At 30.9% G+C, this 27,854-nt stretch overlaps 2 protein-coding genes and 1 long non-coding RNA gene across 3 annotated transcripts; all 3 read left to right on the top strand.

Annotated features, from left to right (window-relative positions):
• Positions 1-14: 14 nt before the first annotated feature.
• On the top strand, positions 15-11,310 carry LOC134689641 (uncharacterized). The gene is made up of 5 exons (XM_063549608.1): positions 15-43; positions 6,402-6,811; positions 7,453-7,530; positions 8,139-8,320; positions 10,150-11,310. The coding sequence occupies exons 2-5, from the start codon at positions 6,497-6,499 to the stop codon at positions 10,580-10,582; spliced, it is 1,008 nt and encodes a 335-aa protein (XP_063405678.1). The 5' UTR covers positions 15-43; positions 6,402-6,496; the 3' UTR covers positions 10,583-11,310.
• Positions 11,311-13,352: 2,042 nt separating this feature from the next.
• LOC134689922 (uncharacterized) lies at positions 13,353-22,689 on the top strand. Its single transcript, XM_063549887.1, has 7 exons — positions 13,353-13,463; positions 16,688-16,756; positions 17,115-17,183; positions 19,224-19,295; positions 19,757-19,828; positions 20,300-20,359; positions 22,535-22,689. Exons 1-7 carry the CDS (start codon positions 13,397-13,399, stop codon positions 22,687-22,689), a joined length of 564 nt encoding a protein of 187 aa, XP_063405957.1. The 5' UTR covers positions 13,353-13,396.
• Positions 22,690-24,149: 1,460 nt separating this feature from the next.
• Positions 24,150-27,566, top strand: LOC134690397 (uncharacterized). The gene is made up of 3 exons (XR_010101924.1): positions 24,150-24,246; positions 24,570-24,734; positions 27,329-27,566. It is a non-coding gene; the product is annotated as an uncharacterized LOC134690397 (long non-coding RNA).
• Positions 27,567-27,854: the final 288 nt, after the last annotated feature.

The following is a 27,854-nucleotide window of genomic DNA, read 5'->3' as shown; positions in this document are numbered from 1 at the left end:
TATGTCTTTCTTCTGGACAAGGCAGAGTCGCAGAAAACAATATGTAAGACAAAAATTTTAACTTGATAATATTTTATTCAAAAATGGAAGCCTGTGCTGACACAATGTTCATTCATTTTATAGGGGTACAAGTAGGGGGCCTAAAACTGTGAATAAAGTTAACGAAATATTAATAAATGGCCATAATTTTTTTTTGTGAACTTGAGGGGGTTGTCATCGTTTTGATATGTGCATCACATTCTATTCTATTCAGTTGAATTGGTATTATTAGTTTTACCCCTAATTAAAACGGGAAAGTAAAGATCTTTGCAAACTGAGTCTTTTGTGCTGCCCAGGAGTACATGGCCTTACTTGTTATACACACTTTTGAAGAACTAAGACTTTTGTTTAACTCAATGTTTGAAAAAAGTTTGAAAAAATGATAACTTTGATTTAATGAATTCAAATATAAAATCATCATCTATTTTAAAAATGAAACAGTAAAGATACATATTTCGTTATCATTATATAATGTTTTGATTCATTCTTATTAATGTTTGTTCTGTTTTAATTTTATCAATTTCGTGTAATTCATGCTCGTTGCATTTTTTTATTCGTTAACTTCTTTTCTTTTCTGTTCTTTGTTCTCGTGTCGTTTCTTTATCGTTTTGCACTTTACAATTATCACCCTTCAACATGTTAAAGTTAAAGAAAAATGATTATACTGTTTAAAAAAAACAACGATATGTTGCTCGTCTGTAAGTATTTTCAGAGTTAATCCTTCCATAATCATGTTATTGTGTCATTTCATTTGATTATTATCTTTTTCAAATTGTGAAGATACCTTAATTGACTTTACTGAATTCCTATTCCCTGTTGAGAAGAGATTTGCCCGAATGATGTTTTTCATTTCTAATTATATAAATATTTCAAGTTTAGGATAAATGAAACATTATTTCTCTTCTAATCACAACAATTTTATCCCCAGAAAATTGCATTTTTTGTTATTGAATATGGTCCATGAAGTTGTTAACCCCTGTTGGAACCTCTGTTACCATTTACATCTGTAATATCATATGATTCATTTACTTCCCGGTTCACAAATAGATGTGATGACTTCATTACCTTAGTAATACATGATTAAACATATTTCCCCATTATCACATTATCATGTATATCATGTATATAGAATACAATTCCACAAATCATAATATATATATTTACTATTTCACAGAAGTTGTATACAATTTATTGATTGTTACAGTAATATACCATATTCTATTTAAAGATATGTTAAATGACCTATTAATGTGGTTTTGTGCAATAAATACAGGTCATACATTATATTTTGAATCTTGAAAATTTTGTCTTGGACAATCTATAAATCATTTAAGCATATGTTTTTGTCATATAACCTGACAAATAGATTTTGAAAAAATGCAAACCATTTCTTGAAATTATTTCTAAATTTAGGCACATATTTCCGTTTCTATTAATACATGAGAATCAATCAACAGAAATAGATATTTGAAAAACCACATTAGAAATCAAATGTTCGTAATGCATGTGTTATGCTTGTTGAATTGGTAATTTGGTCTTAACCATGTTTACGCATATTTAGGACAAGCACTAATATTTATACGATGACTTATTCATGTTATTTCTTTTAATAATACGTTATAACCACCAGCTTTTGGTCGTGATGTTCAGCCTTTGGTTTTCTATGTTGTGTTTTGTGAACGTTTATTTGTCTTTTGGCTTTTTTTCTTTTTAGCCATGACGTTTGTTAGTTTATTATCGACTATGCTATATTATAATTACAAAATATTTCAAGGGAGTTTGAATCTGTCATATTTTACTACTGGTTGGCTCTTGATGCTGAATATTTTACCTCAAGCGATAGGCTTATAAGTTAACACATTACGGTCCCTGCTGTATTGACCTTTTTGTTTCACAATAGTTAATTTTCCCGTAAAATGCTATATTATCACGTCATCGTTCAATGAAGTCGGGTAGCTCATTCATAAAAAAAGCATATGACGTTGGAGTATGATTGGAACAGCACAAACAATATATATTCAAATTTAACCATGAGTGTTTACTCAAATAAACTCATCATAGGTACCAGGATTGAAATTTGGATTTGCAGCAGACGCGCGTTCGTCCACAAAAGACTCACCAATGACGCTCAAATCCAAAAAAAGTTTAATAAAAAGCTAAATAAAGATCGAAGTTGAAGAGCATTTAGGACCAAAACTGCATACAGTTTTGCCAAACACATCTAAGGTTATTTAATCCCATGGTTAAAACCCTTAATATTTCAAAATCACCAAGTTTTGTAAACAGTTAATTATGACCATATCAATGATAATTCATGTCAACATAGACGTTAATTTTTTAAGAATGTCATATCATCATAATGTAACTAGATTCACGTTATCTAAATATTGAGCGAATACGTAAAATTGAGTAAAGAAAACAATGAATGCCTGCAATAATAATTATGAACATCAAAAAGTAGATAAATTTTACGAATGGTACTATTGATCGAGTAAAACACAACTGTGATAAAAGGTCATGATAGCACTATTTATCGTTAATCCCTTCGCATATATCATCTATTTCAGTCATTCCCTAATAGTTGTGTCACGTCTTTGAGATGTGATCACACATTATCAACAACGACAAAATGTCATAGAAGTTATCAGCTTCGTTACAGTATATAAGACGAAGCTTTGTAACTCGTTCACTCCTTATGATCGCTAACATAAGGTCGCGGCTAGTATTTGACGATTTCAATGCTTAGAAAAAAAACATATAATCTATACTTAAACTGTTTTAGAAAAAAAAATTACTAGTATCACATCTTATTACTCACTTTGGAATTTCTGCCTTTGTTCTATAGCAAACAAAACGCATAGCACTCTCCATGCACTAGAATTCGTCTAAGACGATTCAAAACTAAACAAAAGGTTACTCATATTTATTCATAACCAACCAGAAATTAACGTGCCCAACGGTTGGAGGGATTTAATGTGAAAGTTATTCCGTTCGTACATCATTGGTTCCATTTCACTGTATCATTATACAAATATCCTTCAATGTTCGGTCAACATTGCTGGCATTTGTTTTTAAATAAGACACATAATATTAGAAGAGCATACTGATTTTTATTATCCGTAACACCCCTGTTCCTTGTTAGAATTAACGATTGTAAAAAAATACCGTCATAGTGGATGTCAAAATAAGACACCAAAGTCGTTTACTGATGCGTTTGCTAAAGTCGAAAATCGATGTTATTGTACAAACAAAGACAAAACAAACCAGGAAGTTGAACTGACCTCAGAAAACTTCAGACATGCCATGTAACAAACTCAAATAGTTCGTATGTAATTTAATAGATATAACAATCCTTTTGGTGGCTTAAAATCAAGCACCGATATAAAAGGTATATCGGGAGTTAAAACTTTTGTATCATCCGAGCAACTTGTGTTGTCGACAAAAAATGTCCTTTGATCAATTTAAGTCGTGACGGGATATTCCCCCCTCGTCATATCAAACCTATAAGTCCGAATAATGTGGAAACGGCGTGCGTATGAGGCTTTGTTACTTTGTAGAATTAGTTGTAATAGCAGTTAAATTTTCATCCTATTTCTGAACATGTGACACCAATAAGGTCTCATGTTGTTTAGTCTTCTATTTCATTTTTGTCGAGCCTTCGACTTTAGTCGAAAAAGCGAGACATAGCGATCCTACATTCCGTCGGCGTCGGCGTCGTCGTCGGCGTCAACAAATATTCACTCTGTGGTTAAAGTTTTTGAAATTTGAATAACTTTCTTAAACTAAACTGGATTTCTACCAAACTTGGACAGAAGCTTGTTTATGTTCATAACATAGTGTGCAGAAGTAAATTTTGTGAAAATAGAATTCCATTTTTTCCGTATTTTACTTATAAATGGACTTAGTTTTTCTGCCAGGAAACATTACATTCACTCTGTGGTTAAAGTTTTTGAAATTTCAATAACTTTCTTAAACTATACTGTATTTGTACCAAACTTATACAGAAGCTTGTTTATGATCATAAGATAGTATCAAGAAGGAAATTTTGGAAAAATAAAATTCCATTTTTTCCATATTTTACTTTAAAATGGACTTAGTTTTTCTGCCAGGAAACAACATTCACTCTGTGGTTAAAGTTTTTGAAATTTTAATAACTTTCTTAAAACTATCCTGGGTTTGTACCAAACTTAGACAATAGCTTGTTTATGATCATAACATAGTATCCAGAAGTAAATTTTGTTAACAAATAAATCCATTTTTTTGTACATTTTACCTTCAAATGGACTTAGATTTTCTGCAAGAAAACAACGCATTCACTCTGTGGTTAAAGTTTTTAAAATTTTAATAACTTTCTTATACTATTTTGGACCTGTACCAAACTTGGACAGAAGCTTGTTTATGATCAAAAGCTAATGCTTTAAGAAAATTTTGTAAATTTTTTTTTACCTGTGTATCTGTATTTTACTTATAAATGGACTTAGTTTTTCTTCCAGTTTACGTTACAGACAGTCTGCAGTTAAAGTTTTCAAAACATACTGTATTTTTACCAAACTTGGACAGAAGCTTCTTAGAATCATAAGATATATCAAGAGGAATATTTTTATTGATTTTATTCCTCTTTTGTTGAGCCTGCAATTAACAGCATAAGTAGGCGAGACATTGGGTTCCGCGGAACCCTTAAGAATTTTTTTTTGTTTAATATCTTTACTATTTTATTATTTTTGATATGATACTGTCAGTTTTTTTCCCGCCGCATGAGTTTGAATATCCCTTTGGCATCTATTGCCTCTGTTTTATAAATCATTGGTTGACAATGCCAACAATGCCAATAATAGGGAAAGATCCAGATCAAGCGCTGGCCTCTTATAACTTGGTTGTTCTTTTATTTTATTTATCTATTATCAACTGGTAAAAGGGTTAATTACTAAGAAATAACTTTTAAAGTACATGAAATGTATCGTAAAATAATGTTCGCATGATATATTGCCAGTCCGACATATCCGACAATATGTCATATTGTCCATAGTCATAATGAAATACTGTCCAGAACAATATTTCAGTTTGAAAAAATGTCTTTGTCCAGAAAATTCGGGTTTGAATATTTTTTCAGAGGGAAGTTATGTCAATGAATATATGGTTATATTACGGATTACAAATGTGTCGAGGTTTGTAATTGGATAATAACACAGAGATGTCAGTATATATTCAGGAAACTGCCGGGGTATATACGACGTTTTTATCCCTAATTGGAACCTCAAAAACATCATCATAAACCGGTTACTATGTGACGTCGTCAAAAGCTATACAGAACACTAAGGAATATCAGAGGCTCACAGAGGGAAAATAATGACGTGCTTCGGTAAAAAATACGTTTTTAATACAAAATCACGCAATTTACACTTTTAATACTTAAATTTATTGTTAAAAGTGTATACGATAAAATTATATTAACAGCAAATTAGAATATACTTTACGTATGCCGAACATATATATCAGGTTGAGGTTTCAATATGTGTATTGTAAATAAAAAAACAAACCCAGACACACATACAAACACAAAATATGATTTAAAAACTTTATTGAAACTATTTTTTAACGGATAAAAATGTGTCAAGATTAAAAAAAAGTTTAAACGGATTACTCAAAATATTAAAGAAACAGTAAACATGTAATGAATATACATGCTGCATTGTGAATGTTCAACAATTACATGCACTAGAAAATAACATAAAGTCTGGGGTAATCCGTAATATATGTGTAATTCAGGTCTCAGACAGGGTATATACTGTGACATTCCCGGATTAGGGCTTATATAAACTCTAAATCGGGAATGTCACAGTATATACCCTGTCTGAGACCTGAAAAACATATAATATACCTATGATGAGCACAACTAGTTTTTTTGTTTTAACTGAATCTATTTACCATTTTGGGTGAAGCTGTAATTATCAAATCAAAGAAACATTCCAAAGATGTTATTATTCAAAATTATTTGACTAGAAAAAATTTCATGACAGTCCATATATGACATATTGTCTTAATGTACAAACATATAACCTTGGATACTTTCCCATTACCATGACAAAATGTAATTTATGATTTTTAGGCTGTATATTGAAATTTGTCCTTTTTAAGACATTTTTTTATAGTTCAAAACAAATTTCGTAATACATAGTCATAACATTTTGGTTTGGGGTACACTACTTCATACGACAATAGTTTGATTGACAGAAACGAATGAACAAGTATATCATCAATATGAAAATAATTCTCTAATCTAAAATTTCATAACAACAAGATTGAATTTAACTTTTTTCTATTTTAATCGGAAATTCGATAAATTAAATTTTGTTTATTTCAAGATTGTCTTAGCGTCACCAAAGTATTGGAGGGGCCTGCAGAATAATTCTTACCAAGTAAGAATAGTTACAGAGAATAGACCAACAGCATTTACAACATGTCCGTTGATAAAGAATCTGCTTTTCTCAAATTAACGCTTGAGGGAGAAATAATAACCTCTGAAACCGTATCTACGGAGAAATTATTGAATATTATCACAACCATGAAGAAAGAAGGTAAAAAACTTGTTGTGTACTTCGACTGGACGGAAGTACATTCAAAACCAAAGGCATTGACAACACTAATTATCGCATGGGCAACAACACAAAACCGCAAGATTTTTGACAGAAATGTTTTGACTATAGAAGAGAATGATATTAAAAACACTTTTTCAAAGATAAAAGAAATCCTTGAGGATAGCACTCTACCTAAGGTTAGTATTATGTCAATTTTCTACAACCCATGTTTCTCATAGACATATATTTAGTATCTATCTGATGTTTTCAGAGATAGACACATATTCATCATTTTATCATCAAGGGTTACAGAGTATTAAACTTGAAAGAGAGTAATGTATCTCCCTTGTATTGACTTATCAATAAAGACAACAGTAGTATAATCCAATAGTTATTTTTAATAAAGCAAAAGCAAGGTAGGGTAAAAAAAACTCCAACAGAGGGAAACATATCATATATAAGAGGAAACAGAACAACAGAAACACAAAACTACAATAAAAGCAACGCCAACATATACATGAACGGACTGTAGATTACAGATGCCTTCAACTGACTTAGACATTATCAGAAAATATGGTGGGTTAAAACATTATTTAAAACTTGATATTTTAACATAAAGTATACTAAACAGATTGTTCCTGTGGCTCGGGGTTATAACTTGCAGTTTTTATGTCCTTTACTCGTTGATTCGGATGTCAAAACAATTGACAATTAAAATATTTGTATGTAAGGTATCATTATATTCATATATAACTTATAAAAATGAATCCATAACCTGAAAGCTACCTACAATAGAAGAAGGTTATACAAATATGCATTTCTTAAATTATTTTTATAGATAACATTTAATCCGAGAGCAGACTTCACAAGCTTGTTAGATTACGGAATCAAACTTCAGAATATATTTGACATACAGGTATATTTTTGTATGCATGAGTAACTTCAGACAATATCAGTTTTCAAAATAAGTTTAGGTCACAGATTTTCTTAAAATATTGATCCTGTACATAGCTTTAAAATTGAACTTAACAGTATATCATTTTTAAGTTAATGTTTTGAAGCCAACAATGACGACACCAGATATGCAGGGATCCATTCAAGTCATATTTGCATACTTTGATGTTCAATTACACATTGACATTTATTAAGGTTACGAAAGCCGCATTCATTTGTATCATAAATTATTTTAACTAAAGAAAATTTAGAATGGTTAAGGGGATACGTTAACTGAGACAAAGACCTAAACAAAGAAAACATTTTTTAAGGTCACTAATGCTATAATTTGAATAATACTTGTGAATTCTTACCAAAATCCTCTGACACATGATTTAAACATAAACATAATAACATGAATAAGATTGATTTATTTTTAATTTTTGTGCATTGTAAATAAGAATACATATCAAACTTTTCTTTCAACATGTAGTATTACTTACATATAAAAATTACATACTCTCGTGAAACGCTGTTTTAGCAACACATAAATATAACGCAAACTATAACTATAACTTGTTTTTATAATAGGCATGTGTTCAGTGCATAAATGCTAGGAGAAACGAAAAAGGCGCTCTCGTCATGAATGAAAGCAACACTTTAGATGAAATATGTACGATTTATAACATACGTAATTACGACAATTCGCCTATGCATTTGTCTCACGTTTTAAGTCAGATGGATATAGAAGAGTTTTTAACAAAAAAGAATGGGTAGGTACCTTTTAAAGATATTCTATAAAAGTTATTGTTCTTAATCTGTATACAGTTTTTTTAACACAGTTTATCTATATTCCATGTCAGTTTAAAATTTGGTCAGCTTGAAAAATGCGTACAGTGATGAATACATGTTTTTCTCATCTTTATTTCGTCTAGTACTTGATTAAATAAATTCTAGTCCAAGTCAAATCATCTCGAACTGATTAATCATGATCGGATGACTTATCATCAAAATCAAGTTTAGGAATCCGTTTAATAGAATTTAATTGCCAATACAAAAGTTATTACGCTATGCATATTTGTTAATAAAGTGTCTTGAACTCTAGATCTTTTGAAAATGCAATGTATTGCTTCCCGTCCAGTTCCATTCAGATAAGCGTCATCTTAGCAAAAGTTAAACAATAAAATTAACGGTACCAATTTCTTGCACCAGATGCGCATTTGGACAATACATGTCTCTTCAGTGATGCTCGTGGCCAAACATTTGAAATCCAAAGCTTATATAAAAGATGAAGAGCTCTAATCTAAAAGGTCCAAAAAGTAAAGCCAAATCCAGGAAAGGAATCAAGCCTTACATGAGGGAGATACATTCCTTAATTTATAAAATTTCTATTTTTTTGTAACAGCAAATTTTAATAACACAAAAAATCCGTATGTTCGTGCCAGTACCGAAGTACTGGTTAAACAACAGTCATCTGATTATCATCACCATGCATCCATTTCGAATGTCAGTTCCCGAGGGTATCACCAGCCCAGTAGTCAGCGATTTGCCGTGTATATGACTTACAGTTATTAATATGTGTGTTACCCTCGGTTTTTGTTTAAGACCAATATTTGCTTCAGTTGAATCGAGTGATGACTATTGACCAGCGGTATACTTATATTGTCTTTATTTTAATATTTCAACTATTAAGGAACAATTTAAAATTGTCAACGGAACCTTGCAACCTTGGATGTTTTTAATGCTTACTGGCTTTTAAGTTTGAAATACTTGTAAGCCTTCATCTCCTCAATTATGTAGTCTTTAACTTGAAAATAGACATGCTGTCACTTTGGAATTTTTATGACCAGAATAAAAACCCTTGCCAAAGTGGCATGTCCTTTTGGAAGTGTGGGTTGTACATTTACATCCGCTCAAAATGGGGACATTAAATCCTATGTCTTGTGAAAAAGAGTGCCACGCTCGTTGCACGTTAAGAACCCCTCCAACAAATGTTTAAACGATAAATAGGTAGCCTTTTACGAGGTAAATTCATATTCAATATACGCTTCATTTTTTCAGGTGGCAGTTTGGCCTGCATCACGGACGTTTTCTATTACAGAACTTACCTTTTCATTTTCTTTTGTATTTATTGTTTATTTATTCTTGTCCTAAACTTGTATGACATATTTTTGAAATAAGCAGTCATCATTCGAGTAATTAATCAATATAACAACATATATATAAAAAAATGTGTTAATTATTACTAAATTTTTGTTAAATAAAATTGAGAATGGAAACGGGGAATTTGTCAAAGAGAAAACAATCCGACCCTAGAAAAGACAAAAGCAGAATGTCACCAACAGGTCTTTAATTCCCGCACCCGGAGGCGTCCGTGAGCATGAACTCTATACTAAACTCAAATTATACACAAGACACTAAAATTAAAAATGATGCATGACTAAAAAGGGCCAGAGGCTCCTGACTTGAATGAGGCGAGGTTTAACATGTTTTTGAGATCTCAACATTCCCCCTATTCCACTAACTAATGTAGAAAAGTAAACTCATAATAATACGCACATTAAAATTAAAACCCGGTTTCCTTTTTTTCTCTTTTATTAAGGACATGGTTTACAGCGTTAAAGAGGATTAAATTTTTATATAGAAGAAGAATGGCAAGAATTATTAATGTAACAAACAAGCAGAAAGAAATCATGAGAAGAAATTCTCATCGATTTAGCAGCTTTGAGGAAACCACTGCAGCTCGGAAAGATGAAAAGAAAAGGAAAATAACAACATGCCTTTACCAACGTAATATGGAGGTAGAAATGGAGAACGATTCTTCATATCTATATTGCAGGGGACTGAAAGAAAATGTCACCAACAATCGACAAAAAATATCAGGGGTATCTAAAAATGACGATGTTAAGCATAATAGTATGAGCGAATATTGTGATTCATCGGTCTCTGAACGTCATACCTCAGACGAGATTCATAAATTTTGCGTACTTGCAAGTTACCAAAACACACTACAACGGTGTAACAAAATGACATAAAATTGAGGATCACGACTTAATCTGGCTATGTTGTATTGCTAAATGATACCAATTCAATCTGATATACGTAATCAAAGTAAGCATCGTAAATGTAATTTTACAACTTAATAGTTAGAAAATCTTATCAAATGGTTTCTCATTAAACTGACAAAAGGTCTGAACAAACTATAATTGATGCAAAATTAAAACATATACACACCAAAAGTAAAATTTAGTCTAGTTGCTGTTGGATTATTCTTATAACTTTTACACAGAAATAATGGAGAGATAAAGTCTTCAGCAATGATTATTGATCTATATGGTCAAAATAGTTTCACCATCACCTGTCACCTCAGGTTATAAAATTTGAGAATCTAAAAAAAAAAACCCAAACAATTATCATTACAACAAAAATGAAGTGAAGTAATAAGGGGGTAAATTAATAAAAGTTAAAATGAACTGAGATTACTACACGTAAACAGTTTCTTGTGATTGCCTGACATATCAAGATGCATTGCATGATACATAGAATAATATGTTAACGTTCAAACACGTGTTGTATTAACATTAAAAATACAAATTTTACTACACCATATGCGCATTTCAACAATACATGTCACTTTAGTCATGCTGGAGGCCAAAATATTTGATTATCGAAAACCTAATACAAAAGGTAGTGTTGAAAAGCTAATAAACATAAGGACAAACAATAAAGCCAGAAACGGACAACGAATTAGAGATAAACATGAGGAAGATACTTTCATAATTTTGAAATAATTTAAAAACAATAAAACATCAAATTGAAATAAAGAAATGTTCGTATTTATGTTGAGTTTTTTTTTCCAGTTACTATATATTTTAAGTTTGTGTCAAGAATGTTTTTTTTTCAATTCAGGATAAATTCAACGTATCATCCCCACCCCTGTCAGTTGTTGGGATCCCCGCTCTTAAACCATTAATTTTCTTGTTCGTTATGTCGGGAGAAATTGATGTTGTATACGTGGAGTTTTCCTGGGGGTATTTATTAATCTGGCTCGGGTAAGCTCGTAACAGAATATTATAGCTGTCATTAATTGTGTGCTGGTTGTTGAACAGAAACATTTACATGCAAAAACCTAAATGACGAAAACGTTATTGTTGAGATTTTTTGTATTGCATCTATATAAAATGACAGGAAAATAAGAAAAACTAAATAAATTCTTGGTAGAAGCCAATCGAGTTGTGTCGTATTTCGTCTGAAATGATACAATTTTAATGTTATTGTATTTAGGTTTTCGATACGACGACAGTGCCAATTTTTATTGATTATGTCATATATCTCAGCTGCTCTTTACTTCTGTATGGAAATCAATAGTATTTTTTTTATTCAAATCTGCCGTTTTACATGTGCTTCTTCAATAGAACTATTTATATCTATATGTGCATTTATTTTGTCGCATAGTTGACATATTTCCGTATAAACTAAATTGAAAAATAAAGACATGGAATAGATAATTGTGGGCATCAACTCTTGTCAAAATCTTGCAATTGGAACTAAAATTCGCAATGCAGATTAAGCTTTTTTCAATATTCATACTAAACATAGAATGATCTTGTTAATTGGCAAGTGATTTTCAAAACCATATTAGTTATCGTCTGTTTGATAGCCGTTTTATATAAACTTAAAACTTACTACGTTTAGTTTCTTTTGTCATGTTCATGTTTTATTAGAGCAGATCATGATTCCGTATGAAGTTGACATCAATTCTGCTTTAGATCCACGATTCGGTCAAAAGTAAATTAATATTGTCATTCTTTAAGTTTAATATCGATAGATCAGGTTTCAGTCTGTTTTCACATGTTTCCTGTCGGAGCCTTTTATTTCCTTCTATTCGGTAACAGCATTAAATGTTTTTTTAAGCCCTCAATCCACCATTCTTAAAGTCAATTTCGTACAAATAAAAACGTGTAATGAATCAGAATTTTTTTTGTGTGTATATACCATTTTGTTTTTCTATGTTTTGGATATTTTTATAGTGATTAAGATAATAATCAGCTGATTAGCGGTACGTCAAAAAGAATCACGCATGATCAACAATAAAAACATCGCGCAAAGTTGACAATTATTTGTTATAACATAACTCACATAAATAGTATAACGAAATGACATAACATTCTCCGATTTAAAAAAAAATGTGTCATGTGTCTCACTCTTAAGTATTTCGACCTGTCCGTGCTTTTTCTGATTATTGACATTGTTGCATGGTTGATTTTGTGTGTGTTTTACATTAACAATCGTTTACACAGTCTAGTTTAGAATTTTGCGCCGTAGCAAATTGAATAAATCTTGCTGTTCGTGCTTGTCTTTGAGCAGAAAGTGTGTTGTGGATCAGAGACTTCAACAAATAAAGACGAAGCAAAACATTTAATGCTGTAATATGCTTGTGTGCCAGTGTCAAGTCATGAATCCTATAGCAAGATCGTAAAGTTATTGTTTTACGCCAGCACAATTATTTTAGCTAAAATTTGAATTGGTTGTTATATAATTCTAAATTAAAGAATTCAAAAACCACATCCATTTCATTATAATATGTTTTGTAGATACAAATACAACCAATTAAAAAAAAAAACATTTATTAAACAAACAATTTCTGTTACAGAAATTTAATCAACATCATTGATGGATAAGATGTCATTTATCAAATTTTGCCGTATCAAAACGTATCAAATGTCTAATGTGACATATGGTACTATGAAAAAATCATGCCATATTAATGAGAGTTTGCACGACAGAAAACGGTAAAGATTCACATTCTATTTTGCGGTACTCATTCAGAAACAATCGAAATAAGAATAATGCCTTGGATATTATTTTGTGTCTTGATATCAACAGTTTATTGTTCCATAATTGAAGAAAACGGAGGTGAGATGTATATTGATATTTCGATTCAAACATGTACAGTTTTAAAAAAAGAACCATAAGGGTTATAAAGTTTGTTTTTATTTTAAATCTTCTCGCACATTCTTTCATGTACTTTAATTACGAATTAGGTACCAATTTTAGGCGGTACTGTTTGACATGAATAGTTATGATACATGTACTTGATTATTTAATTATGTGGATTGCGAGTGCAATTGTTTCTGCATTTTAAAGGAAATCATATACCGTCATTTGGTATTGATACCTTAATTTGTCAGGTTGGGTTGGTTTTCGTAGAATATGACACTACACATTTTACTCATCGCATAAAATGTGCACATACTTTCTCCCTTTTTTTTGAGTTTCATACACCATCTTTCGCAAACATTAATTAAACAGTTAAATAATGATGAGTTTCTTTATATATCATGAAAAATTAAATTTACTTATACCTCTGTTTCGGTTGAAAACAGCACAATTATTTCTCCATTTGAAAGGAAATCATGAGCAAACATTGGTCTTCAGTTCTTTTTGTATTTCAGGATAGGTTGTTTTAAAACGAAATATGGTGAATATAAGGGAAAATATACTAAAATGTTGTTTGCGTTGTTAAAGAATGCCCATATATCTTCTGTGTGTAGAAATTGATGTGCCGTCATTTCCAATCAGTCTATGTTGTGCTTATCGATGAGTTATAAGTCATACAAATGTGAATAATATAAGGAAGAAAGGAGTTTAAATTTTGTTCGAGACGAATAACAGTGCTTCAATCTCTTCATTTAAATGAAAATTATAAAATGTCATTGGAAATTAATATATTTTGGTACATTATAATTGGTTTGCATTGTTCATCGCTGTTTAAATAAACTCATCATAGATATCAGAATTGAAATTTTGTATATACGCCAGACGCGCGTTTCGTCCTCCAGAGATAAATCAGTGACGCTCGAATAAAAAAATGTTAAAAAGGCCAAATGAAGTACGAAGTTGCAGAGCACATTATTTTTCTTTCTTTTTTTTATGTAAACGGATGACTTTTTGTACAATTATTTGCAAGCAGGCATTTTGAATTATAATATGTTGATAAAACGAGAATTATACTATGATAAAGGTATTTAAATTTTTGTTTGTGTTAAATCAAAGGAATATTTTTCAATTTCGATGGAAATCACTAGCCGTCATAGATTTTACGTACGTGTTTTTACATTGGTTGGTAGGATGCGATCTTGTAAATCATTGATGACAATTTGGCGTCTGAACATAGTTTGCACCAACACGAAATAGTTCTGCATATACTGCATCAAATGCAATATTCTTTCTCTATTCTTAGAGAATCATAAATGTCATTTGGAATTAGTTATTTTGATACATGGGGATTGGCTGTTTTTCTTAAAATATTGAGAATTAAAGAGAAAAAATACTAAAATGTTTGTTTGTCGCGTCAAAATGCCACAAGATTATTTTCTTTTTATTAAAATTTATGCACCATCTTTATTTTGACTGCAATGTGTCTAGCGGATTTAGTTTTCGATAATATGATTAATATAAGGTTAAAGGTACGATAAAGGAAAAAAAGAAAAATCACAAAAATACTTAACTCAGAGGAAAATCAAATCGGAAAGTCCCTAATTACATAGCAAACTCAAATGACAAAACACACCATCAACGAAAAAACATTTTGTTTGTGTTGATCAAGAGTTCAAGTATTGCGTCATTGCAATGAAACTATTCTTAAACGTGTCAATTTCCCCAAACGTGCCCGGCTCCCCCATACGTGTTCATTTCGCCTAAACACATCCATTTTTGCATCACCAAACGTGTCCGATAATTGTTATTTGCCAGATCGTGTCCACTTTTAAACGACAGAACGTCTTAAAACTTTTAACGCTAAATATATAGGTCCTCAGTGACCTAATTAACGTTTCCGGTAATTAACTTGAGATACATAAACAGGAGAAATAACTTTGCATGTATCATAAACAAACCGGATACCAGTTTCATATTGTATAATTGTTAAAAAAACATGTATTAATTAAGAGGAAACGTTATAATATGTTAAAGACGCATCCATTCCGTATAATCGTAAAAAAAATATTTCAATCGGTCAGTGTTGATGTGAACATATGGCAGATTATTAATTGTCGTGTTTTGAAGCCGAAGTTTTCCGATTGCAGCCTTTGTAAACAGTCAACAGAATGACATTGATATTAAGGATTATAACATGTTCAATAAGATATAGTTTATTTCATTGATGGAGGGATGATCACGTTTGTTGACTCTCTCTGCCACGTTGTGTTTCTCCTTCGCACTTGTGTATTACGCCTAAATGATATTTACGAGAAAGGTCATACACGCTGAGGTTTCTGCATACGGGAAACATGTCGGCAAGTTGTTGTCGGGAAGCCAAAAAAATCTTCTAAATTTGGAAAATTAAAGAATTAACTTCAGAAAAAGTATACGGACATAAGTTATACATTGTTATAAAACAAAAACTAGCTATTTAGTTATAAAGAATACAGGCATCATTTTTTCAATTTGAAGTTTCATATGACTTTAGATAATCAATTAACAGAAAATAATTTAAGTGATTGTTGCTTGCTTAATATATTTTTGGCAATTATGGTATGCATATTTAGGACAAAATATTGATTGATTGTTGGACGCTTAACGTCCAGTGCAAACATTTCCAACGTTTGAGGGGATGGACATGTTTCTCAGTGTTAAAAATATATAAAAACCATTGTTTGATATATAATTGTTTACTTTTTATACATTCTTACTTGGATTAGATTGTCTCATTGGCACTTATACCACATCTTCTGATTTATATAAAATTTTGATTGTATTGTTCATGTATTGTTCATGTTGTTTCAAAACGTCCATATATCATCATGATTAGTGCATAGTTATTTACGGGTAGATACAAGGGCCAATATGAAATATGAAATGTTAAAATCTATGAATAAAAGTATCAACTTTTTTGTACAGTTATTTCATATTTTAATATTAAAAATTTTGTTTGGGAATATTTGTAAAAATCTGAAAACAACTCATAATAAATATCATATGTTCGAAGCGCTTATTATTGAATTACCTGATTATTTGAAAGCCAGGATGTATGAAAAATGAAACAGTTAAAATGCACATAGCAAAACAAAACATATTGGTTTACATGTTATTTAAATTCCATTTTTTTTTTTAGCAAAATGTTTCTTTTTCTTTTTTAGAAAAGAGAAATATTCTGAAATCAACCGAGGAGGATTCAACAGTTCACAATATCCTTCACGAAATACAAGGTAGAATTTATTTATTGATTTCCTATACTAGTATTCAATTTTTCTGATTATGTTTAAGATTAATAATCTACAATATTGACTTTTTCTAAAATCATTATAATACTGTAATTGACACAAAAGCAACCCAGACAATTATATAAAGTAAGTAGAAGAGCAAAGATATATTGAGAGAAAAATTGAAATTATTTGAAGGTAAGTTCAAGTTATATATGTTTTATGAAACTATGTCGTAAGATAATTATTTGTTTGTTTTTAAGATTACTTGTTTCAAATATACATAGCAACATAGCATCAACTTGGTTCACTTGTCATTCTAATTCCGGTTATATAGTCTTAAAGCCAACTTTTTCTTTTTTAGAAGTGAGAAATGTTCGAAAATCAAGCGAGGAGGATTCACGAGTAGACGACATTCTTCAGGAATTGCAAGGTAGAATTTAATGATTGATTTTATATACTTACTTTCTGTAATTTAATTGATTATGTGTGAATTTTATACTCTACCATGTATACAGTGCTTGACTCTTTTACAATATAACTGTCTTTAACCAGATAGCTGTATGATTAATGCTGATGTAGAAAGATTAAGAAGTTTCTTTAATTCTTCGTCAATTTATCCCTTTCTGCACCCATTGTATAAACAAAATTTAATCAACGTGTGGTTCGTTTGATCTCACTTCTTCATTGGTTAAAATCCGATTGTGACGTCGAATTTTCTTTTCTTGCTTTCCTCTGAATTTCTTATTGGGACGGCATGAAAAAACGCGACCATGCATGACGACGTCACATAGAAAGCACACATTTTTATGCAGATCATTCGAATAGAAGGAATAAATTTGCCAGTATAATGTTAGAAAATCATTAGAGAAACAGATTCCACCACTAAATCTCGTGTAATACGATATTTATCCACTCTCGACATTTAAATTATCAATTTTAAAGTCCTCGCCTAGGCGGCTTGGACTTTAAATTTGAAAATTTAACTGTCTCGAGTGAATAAATATCGTATTACACTCGATGCAGTGGTAGAAGCTATATTTATCCATCTTTAAAAAGGACACACATGTGTTCGGTATGGTTGAGATAAACCAAAGGTTTGCAGAATCTGTGTAAACGTTAGTGTCCAGTAGTTCTCCAACTTGGAAATTCTTTTTCCGTCTTATTAATAACCGACAAAAAAGATTACAGAAACATATCAACATTGTTCGTATCATACTAAATACATTCAGTTGTTATGAATTTAAGGTGTTTTCTTTCTCTTTTGTTTACTTGTTTTCTTTTTGTTATTGTTGTTCTCTTTGAATAGTTTAATTTTCTTTGTCAAATATGATTGCGTTTTTAAATTAAAGGAGATTAATCATATGGTAAAAATGCAAAAACGTCTCAACGAAATTTTTAACATATTTCAGAATGTAACATTTATTAATAATTTTAAGCTGTATACTGGATTATTAGGTTTCCTAAAAAAAATGGAAAATATGACTTTATAATAAATCATTGTCAATTCAACATGATAATGTTTGTTAATTCAAAATTAGCAATACGAGTGATCAAATTCTTGAAGTTTTGCCGAAGCCAAACTATGCGCAATCTAAGATAATTTCTCCGGTTGCGGCTTGTTTTAAGATTTTCCAACTAATTTTGAGTGAACAGATGCAAAAATAAAACTCCCCGAAAAAAAGTTGTCAGAAATTCCTCTAACATCGAATGATTGGAACAAAAAAAAATATCATTCATCATTATGGCATAAACTGCTAAAGCAACACTTTAGAGAACCAAATTATTTTGTTTAATTTCTGAGATTTTGTTTTTGTCTGCCATAACTTTCGTTCTTATTTTGTTAAACTTTGACAAAATGGGAAAGAAAACAAAAATACGCACCTTTAATTATACAAAAAACACAATGTTTTTTTCCAATTACTGACCATTTTTTTATAATTTATACAATCATTTATTGATGAAAATTCGTTGTGTCTGTAAAAGCTTTAAACAAACAAATACAATTATATGAAAAGAGGGACGAACGATACCAGAGGGACTGTCAAACTCATAAAAAAAATGAAGTAACACCTGTCAACACCAGGGCTAAAAATGAAAAAAGACAAACAGACAAACCATAGTACATATGACACAACATAGAAAACTTAAGAATAAGCAACACGAACCCCATCAAACACTAGAGGTGATCTCAGGTGCTACGGAAGTTTAGCAGATCCTGCTCCACATGTGGCACCTGTCGTGTTGCTTATGTGATAAAAAATTCGGTAAATAGTTGGTCTTAACATGCAAGTGTGTAAACAAATAAGATGATATAATATGATATAATATGATTGCCAATGAGACAACTCTCAACAAGAGACCAAATGACACAGAAATTAACAACTATAGTTCACCGTACGGACTTCAACATTGATCAAAGCCCATACAAAATAGTCAGCTATACATATATGTGTATATTTCACAATTGTAGGAATCTGTTTACAGGAAAATCATCAAAAATCTGCAAAAGACATTAAAAAGGACACACAATCAATTATCAATAGTAAGTAGAAGAACAAAGATATAACTAAAGTAAACAAAAATAAATATTTGAATATAAATTTTAACGAATTGCAAACAGTAATGAGCAACAGTTCTTTATAAAACAAATGTCAAAAAAATGGTCCATACTGTGGATTCATCTATTTTCGTGGGTACCAATTTTCGTGGATTAATGAAAACTTGCATGTTCGTGGATATTTAATTTCGTGGTTTTGCCGAAGTCTGCACACAAGCCTATTGAAAATTCGTTATTCGTTGAACATTTAATTTCGTGGTTAGACTCTACCCACGAAAATTGGTATCCAACGAATAATAATGAATCCACAGTAACTTAATTTTAATTTTGAGATATTTTTCATGGTCATATATATTGATTGATTGATTGTTGGTTGCTTTACGCCGCATTAGCACAAAAAGGCTATATCGCGGCGAGTTATATTAACATTATGCTTTTTCTTTTAGATATGGCAGTGTACAAGGATATTGTCAAACTGACTGGTCAATTAAAGAACGATCTTATGTGGATTCTCAGAGGTATCATAATTCTGCAAATGCATATCTCTAGATTGAAAGGAATAAATGACGAATAAGCATGTTCAGACGAACAACCGAAACACATTTATAAAATTGAAAATTGTATTTATTTATTATTTGTTTTGGATGACATTTAAGATGCATTTTTATAAATTTACGTTTTGAAAATAGGTCCAGAAAAACTACCGGAACATAAATGAGTTTTATTTTGTATCCATCAAAAGTATTTTACTATAAGTAGTATATTTTGGTTTTGAATGTCTTTTTTATTTCATCATTTTTGTATAAAGACTAAAACTTTCCTATATAATTTTTAGAACAAATAAACGTTGTCAATACAACTAACAACTAATCAGAGATCGAATCCTGACTTAACTATACATTAATCCTCTTTTTAAACGATTTATACGTTGGCAGAATGCTGAAAGTTGACGTGGATGAATTAAAAAATAATATAATTATATTATTCAGAATCTCATGGTGAAAAGCAAGTTGATAGACTACTGGGATTGTTGAAACTTGACGTAAAAGGCAAGTTTTGTATTTGTTTAAAGTAACGTTGAGATATGAAATACCTTTCAATTTCAAAATTCATGAAAATATCTGACTTGGGACAGGCGCAAAATTGCGGCGGGGTTAAACATGTTTATGAGATCTCAACCCTCCCCCTATACCTCTATCCATTGTAGAAAAGTAAAAGAATAACAATACGCACATTAACATCAGTTCAAGAGAAGTCCGAGTCCGATGTCAAAAGATGTAACAAAAGAAAATAAATAAAATGACAATAATACATAAATAACAACAGACTACTAGCAGTTAACTGACATGCCAGCTCCAGACCTCAATTAAACTGATTGAAAGATTATGTCTTCATCATATGAATATCAGGCACAATACCTCCCATTAGGGGTTTAGTATCATACTATCATAAAATATATGAGAAGATCATAACCTGTGTCATGCCAACAACTGTTTTTTAGAAATAAATGTGTTTAGTTCCGATGCAAAGACCCTATCAGTGAATCAATATTAAAGCCAAAATATGCAATCTTTAATGACCTGACAACAGTATCGTAACTATATCCCCTACTTATAAGTCTATTTAAAGGTTTTGTTAGTTTCTGAGGAGAAGTATGTTTGTTATTGATTAGAAGACTTTGATCATCTCATTTGTAAAGGCAAGAATGTTGTTAAGATTTGTAAACTTCTCCAAACAAATTATATACCAAATACATGTATAGTGTCAAAGCATGCATCTATTGCTAAAAAACATGCAATGCATTGCCATTGGTGTTTTTTTTTAAATTTAATTCATATACATGTATCTCATAACATTTAAGAAATCAACTGTTTATCTGTTTCCAGCTTTAATTTCAACTCTGATTGAAAATGATGTATTCAAGAAATTTAATACAAATAAACTTACTACTTTTAAAAATGTAGTACAGAACTTAATGAAAGACAGACACATTTTGTTATTTAAGATCTATTTTATTATTTCAAATTTATTTTATCATTTCAAATCTATTTTATTATTTCAAATCTATTCTATTATTTCAAATCTGTTTTATTATATTGATATTGAAGCTCTTGAATTTGTGACAAGCACATACATCCATTTGTTTCAAAAGCTAGATATCGAGTAAATTATGGTAGGGGATCTGGTTGCTCATAATGCAGCTTGAGACAATAGATAGAAATAAGGCAGTTGCTTAACTCTCAAGTAGTGTTGATGCATAATATTTTATCTGTACTACAAAGTGATAATATACATAAATTCCTCTTAAATAGGATATTTTTCATTAAACTAGTTTACTAAAGTAATCGAAATGTAATCGAAATGAAATCGATGATTACATCTTAATTTTTAATTTAAATTTAAATTTAAATTACGATTACATGTAATCGAAAATGTCTTCGATTACAGATTATTGTCGATAACTTATGTAACAATCGATTACGATTACAGATTACGAACAACCTATCCCTGCTTTTCAGACACGCTTATCAGTAAATGTGTTAGTGTTCTGTTAAATTGTTCCTTTTAAAATTGTTACACGATGATACCTGCTGTGCCAATTTTTTGTAACTATTTTATTTATTGTGTTTGGACTAGTTTAAATATCGGTCTATTTTTGAAATTTATTCTAACATCCTTTTGATTTTAACCCTGTATGCTAACATTGCCTATGTAAATTTTAAAATTGTTTGTATGCACATTGAACGACAAATTTATGTGACGTATAAAATTTTCTTACGTCATACACTCAAATCAATGAAGTGTATGTAGATAGTAGATGTTTTTGTGTTATGTTAAATTGTCCCTTTTAATATTGTTATACGATGATGACTTATGTACTCATATTTTGACTATTTTATTTATTGTTTCTCTTGATTTAACGCATCAATGTAAATTTATCGGAATTTATTAGACTGTCATTATAGTGAGAGGGTTAGCTCTATAGAACTAGGTTTAATTCACCATTTTCTACATTGGAAAATGTATGTACCAAGTCAGGAATATGACAGTTATTGGGCATTCGTTTTTGATATGTTTTGTTATTTGATTTTGCCATGTGATAATGGACTTTCCGAATTGATTTTCCTTAAAGTTCAGTATTTTTGTGATTTTACTTGACAAGCAAAAGCTAGATATATGCATGTTTGTTTTTATGACTATACATTTATCACATATTGGTTCAGGCACCTGTGGAGAGAAAGAAACAAAGGATTGTACTAGATTGAAGACTTCGAAATCACAATCTGGTGTATACGACATAGAGATAGGTAAATCTGAGGTCAAAGTTTATTGTGACATGACAACAGATGGAGGAGGCTGGACTGTGAGTTTAATATAATGATATTAAAAAAACCTGGTCACAATGTCAATATATAAAAAGAAGATGTGGTATGATTGCCAATGAGACATCTGTTCACAAGAGATTGAAATGAATCAGACTTTAACAACTATAGGTCACCGTACGACCTTAAACAATGAGCAAAGCTTATACCACATAGTCAGCTATAAGAACAACCCGATATGATAATGTAAAACAATTCAAACGAGAAAACTAACGGCCTTATTTGTATAAAAAAAATGAAAGAAAAAAAAACAAATATGTTACACATAAACAAACGACTGAATTACATACGCCAGACTTGGGACAGGTACATACACAAATAGTGAGGAGGGTTTAAACATTTTAGCAGGATCCCAACCCTCTCCATTACCTGGGACAGTATAATAACAGTACAACATAATAAATTTACATTTGGCTGCAAAGGCATGAACAGTGCAAGACTTGAATTGTCTAAAGTAAAACGATAAGTGAAAGCTTAACATACACAAAAACAAATGTAAATGCTCATGATCATTGATGAAAATGATTGATTGATTGGTGTATAACGCATATTTTAGCTCAAACGTGAAGATCAATTTTTTTGGAAGTATACGCTTTTTTCCTTTCATAACAATTTTTTGAATGCTCTTCAACATTCAACGAATCATTATAATGATGAAGGTGGTTACTTTTATAACAACCCTTTTCAAATATGTACATGAGGTGTTCATAAATTCATTATCCCAATTTCAGCATCTTTTTCTAATTTCGGAAAGGAGAAAATATTAAAGTGTGTATTACTATAGTCTTTAACCATGTAATTTATATTATGCTATTATTCGAAAACGTTAACTTTTTATACATTGTGACTTAGATGGAGAGTTGTTTCACTAGTACTCATATACCATCTTCTCTATATAAACAAAAACAAAAACATTATATAAGTAGGAATCACATAATAAACTTTCAAGCCAAATATTTTCTTTTAAACGAGATATTTGAAAAATATTACAAAGGGAAGGTTTTCAAATAATATTTGACCTAAGAAATTAAAACTGCTAAAAAGAATTCTAAAATAAGGAAGGTGCAGCGAGTTCGATAACAATACTTAGGGGAAAAAAAATGTTTTGTCATACTATTGTTTTGCTACATAAACAAGTAGTTGAAAGAGAAGGGTCATTAAGTCCACATTGTGTTAATCTTTCTACAGAAAGTAAATCCTCTTTAAAACGACGAAACAAGTTGCATTATCGTCGTTTTTCATGATTGTTCACAATTATTTAGACTATTGTGATTTGAAAAGCCAACAACCAACGGATCCGATAAACTATGATATTTTCATCATTTTCGGATCAAAACGTGTTGCATGCAAGTTAATCTAAAAGTAATTCTATACAGTTTTGCTATTCTAAACAGTTAAACCGCATATTGTTTTGTATTATTAAACAAATATCTATTTATGTTGCCGTTTATACTAGGTTATCCAGAGACGATCCGATGGATCTGAAAACTTCGACCGATTGTGGAAAGATTATGAGAATGGATTTGGTAAAAAAACTGGAGAATACTGGTTGGGTAAGAACAGTATAAGAAAACCCAAACACACAAAGTGTACATAATGAAAAATGGGCGGGTAAGATAGGCCTGTAAGAACTTCATTGTTCAAAAAGCTACGTCAAAGTATGCAGATAAAAGTGGTGACCATTTTCTAAGAATACTGTACTTTTCTTTACATTTAATATTTTGAAATGGAAAAATAATTGGAGTTTTCCTAAAAAGCACATTTAAAACAACAATGGATAAATGAAAGCAATTTAATTCAACGTTCTAACTTTGCCAGAATGTAAATTGTCGTTTATAAAGTCAAGAAGGACACGTATGTATCATATATATTTAAGGGAATAAAAACATACACAGCCTTACATCAAGCGGGAAATATGAACTGAGAATCGATCTGACGGACATGTCCAATAACAAAAAGTTTGCTGTATATAAGACGTTTGTAGTAGGCGATGCAGCGTCCAAGTATAAATTGACCGTTGGTGATTACAGTGGCAATGCAGGTAATCATTTTATCACATCCTTGAACTGTGAGAATTTTAATGGATAGAAAAACAGTTTAGTTGGATATGTACTACTCATATCAATTATGATTACACTCACTTTTTTTAATCTCTCGAATTTCCTATTCTAGCAACTTACGCTTGTAATAACAGTATATGAAATGAAAATTGGGTTCAACGTGTATATAACATGCTTCTACATTTATTGTCTTTGTCAAACACTGAAAAGATTACAGAAAAAATGCAGCTTCAAAATCTTATATTAGACGGCCTTAGGATTATTGTTAGTCGTGTGTCTAAGGAAACTGCAACATACTTTTAGCCCGTTTTACAGAAAATTTGAAAAACTAAAGGATTCAATAATAGTATATTAAGGTGGTTTGGGAGTCTAAAATTAAAAATGATAGGTTTCGTTCATACATTTTGTACTTTGCCAAATCGTAGTATCTATTGATATATGTTGAAATATATAATAAAAATGATAGGTCACCGCACATTTTCTTAAGCTTCAGAACGCGACAAAACGACACATTTTGTAAGGATTATACAGGAAAAAACACCATTTTGTGGTAAATGATAGAATTGTTAAATACTTAAGGAAAAGATAGCTTTTAAACAATGCTTTGAGAATTTCAAAAGAAAATATAGTGTCACCGTGAGTTTTTTCCGGCTAAAACGCAAAATAGGAAAATTCCATGTAGAATCCTTAAAAAAATGCACTATTTTAAAGTTACCTCCCTTTAAAATGGCAATTAAAAAAAAAAAAAAAAAAAACAAGCAAAAATAATCAACATTCATAAGTTATCTTCTTATAAATTTGTTCTTTTAAATGAAAATTCATATAAAATATCTGCATTCCTGCATCAAATTTTGCTTACTTGATAGAAAATCTTGACCTTTGGTTCACTGTTTTTTACAATACAAGATGGAGGAAGACACCCATACCACCTTAACTTATTAATGTCAGTACTACAATACTTCGTATAAAGCAGATAATATTCTTTGGCTAAAAGCTCGAAAGAGTCGGTAGTGACGTAGTGGTACCATTATGCAATTTGTATGTGTCACATGTGGTGTCCTGTACACTTCTGATTGTTAATTGATTTTGGACACAAATAGAAGAATACTTAAGTGTATATGCATAATATAAAGTGTGTCAACACACAACATATTGTATATTCATAGTAACAAAAACGGATCCACAGTTCAAAGATTATATTATATTATGTTCGGAAATCTTCTAGCTAATACTTTCAGTGCAGTATAGATACCTAATACTCATTTAATTGCTTCTGTTTGGCAAGACACACATCATTTTAAGCGGGAGGTTTTGCTAGCCACACAACCAGGTTCAACCCACCATTATTCTTAAAATGTCCTATACCGAGATAGGAAAATTGATATCTTATAGTTCTTTAAAAGAAGGACGAAAGATACCAAAGGGAGAGTCAAACTCGTAAATCTAAAACAAACTGACAACGCCATGGCTAAAAATGAAAAAGACAAACAGAAAAACAATAGTACACATGACACAATATAGATAACTAAGGAATAAACAACACGAACCCCACAAAAAACTAGGGGTGATCTCAGGTGCTCCGGAACGGTTAGCAGATCCTGCTCCACATGCGGCACCCGTCGTGTTGCTTATGTGATTACAAATCCGGTAAATAGTCTAATTCGGTAGGTCAAATTCATGAAAGGGAAGGGGATTGTAGTTACGACGTAAGGAACATATCCGGGATCATTTGTGAAACGGTTATTCCATAACGGTCAACCAACTCGTGATGGCGTCCGTAAAATTTAATGTGTGTGTTGCATTTTTGTGTGTTCTGTCGAGTCGTTATTCTCAGTAAATACAGCTGTTTCTCAAACCACGCCTCTTTTGGGGAGGTTTTCAATCTTCATAGAAAATTTTGTTGTTTACATACTGGTTCCCAGTTATGCTCTCTGTGTTCCATCGCATAGAGACATAACTTGGGAATGTTACCAGTAAATATACATGTGCGTATTGTCCACATTAAAATCTTTGGTAACCCTTCATTAAAGGTAGGAGTAGTTAAGAGAATTAGTATTAGTTTAAACCCTGAAAAGTTCAGGGTATATAAACGTTGAAAATATGCCGTGCAGCCCTATATTTTAGCCTTTGAAAACATTGTAGTGCATATGAACTTTCAATTCTAGGATAAAAAAAATCCAAATCTTCTTAGTAAAGTGGTACGGTTTTAGCCGTAAAAGGAGTTCCTATGGGAAAGTGCATTGTAAATATTTACAGCAATTCACCCTGACAGGTTTTTCAAAATACAACTAAGCGTCATTAAGTAAAAATGAAGCGGATCTTATATAATATAAATGACCGTACAAATCTCTAGTTAAGGGTTAAAGTTCACATAAATACGGACATGACATTCATAATGACGACCAGCCTTACAGATAAAAAAAATATCATTTATTGAAAAATAGTATCAAACTACGGAGTTGATATATTGTCAAGGTTTTGATCTTGGAAAAAAGAAATACAATTCAAATGGTCAATATGATCACTGTTTATCTTAATATATAAACTATCAATCAAATATTTTTCATACATGTAGGGAATAATATGGTCAACCATAACGGAAAGGTGTTTTCAACAAAAGACAAGAATAGTGATCGAAGTGGAAAAAATGTCTAAATAATTGTGGACCATGGTGGCTTACAGTATGTTGCAATGGTGCTCTTAACGGGAGCTTCGGCAAGGGACTACACTGGGCTCATTTCAGGAAACACAAGGCCAAGACCTCAGTTATGATGATTAGGAAACTATAGTTTGACTCCAATAAATAAAAACACTTTGAAACATATTTGTAAGCTTCAGTTTAATTTGAAATAATTTTCGGACATCTGTAGTATATTCCCTTTTATAGACTCTCTATATAATAGAAGTTATCAAAGATAACTAATGTTTTGGCTCACAAGAAAGGTACCTAAACTTCAGTTATTTTCTTGATAAATGTTTTTCCTGAGTGAGTGAAAAACTACCGAAAAATATAAAATAAGCAACATTTACTTGTTGAGGGCCGTACGTTGAGTTATAGTTGTTATCTTCGTTGACAATTGGTCTCTTGTGAAGAGTTCTCC

The sequence above is a fragment of the Mytilus trossulus genome, chromosome 11, assembly GCF_036588685.1.
Source record: "Mytilus trossulus isolate FHL-02 chromosome 11, PNRI_Mtr1.1.1.hap1, whole genome shotgun sequence".
Taxonomy (NCBI): domain Eukaryota; kingdom Metazoa; phylum Mollusca; class Bivalvia; order Mytilida; family Mytilidae; genus Mytilus; species Mytilus trossulus.
Note: the sequence above shows the minus strand (reverse complement) of the source record. Positions and strands in the feature narration are given on the sequence as shown.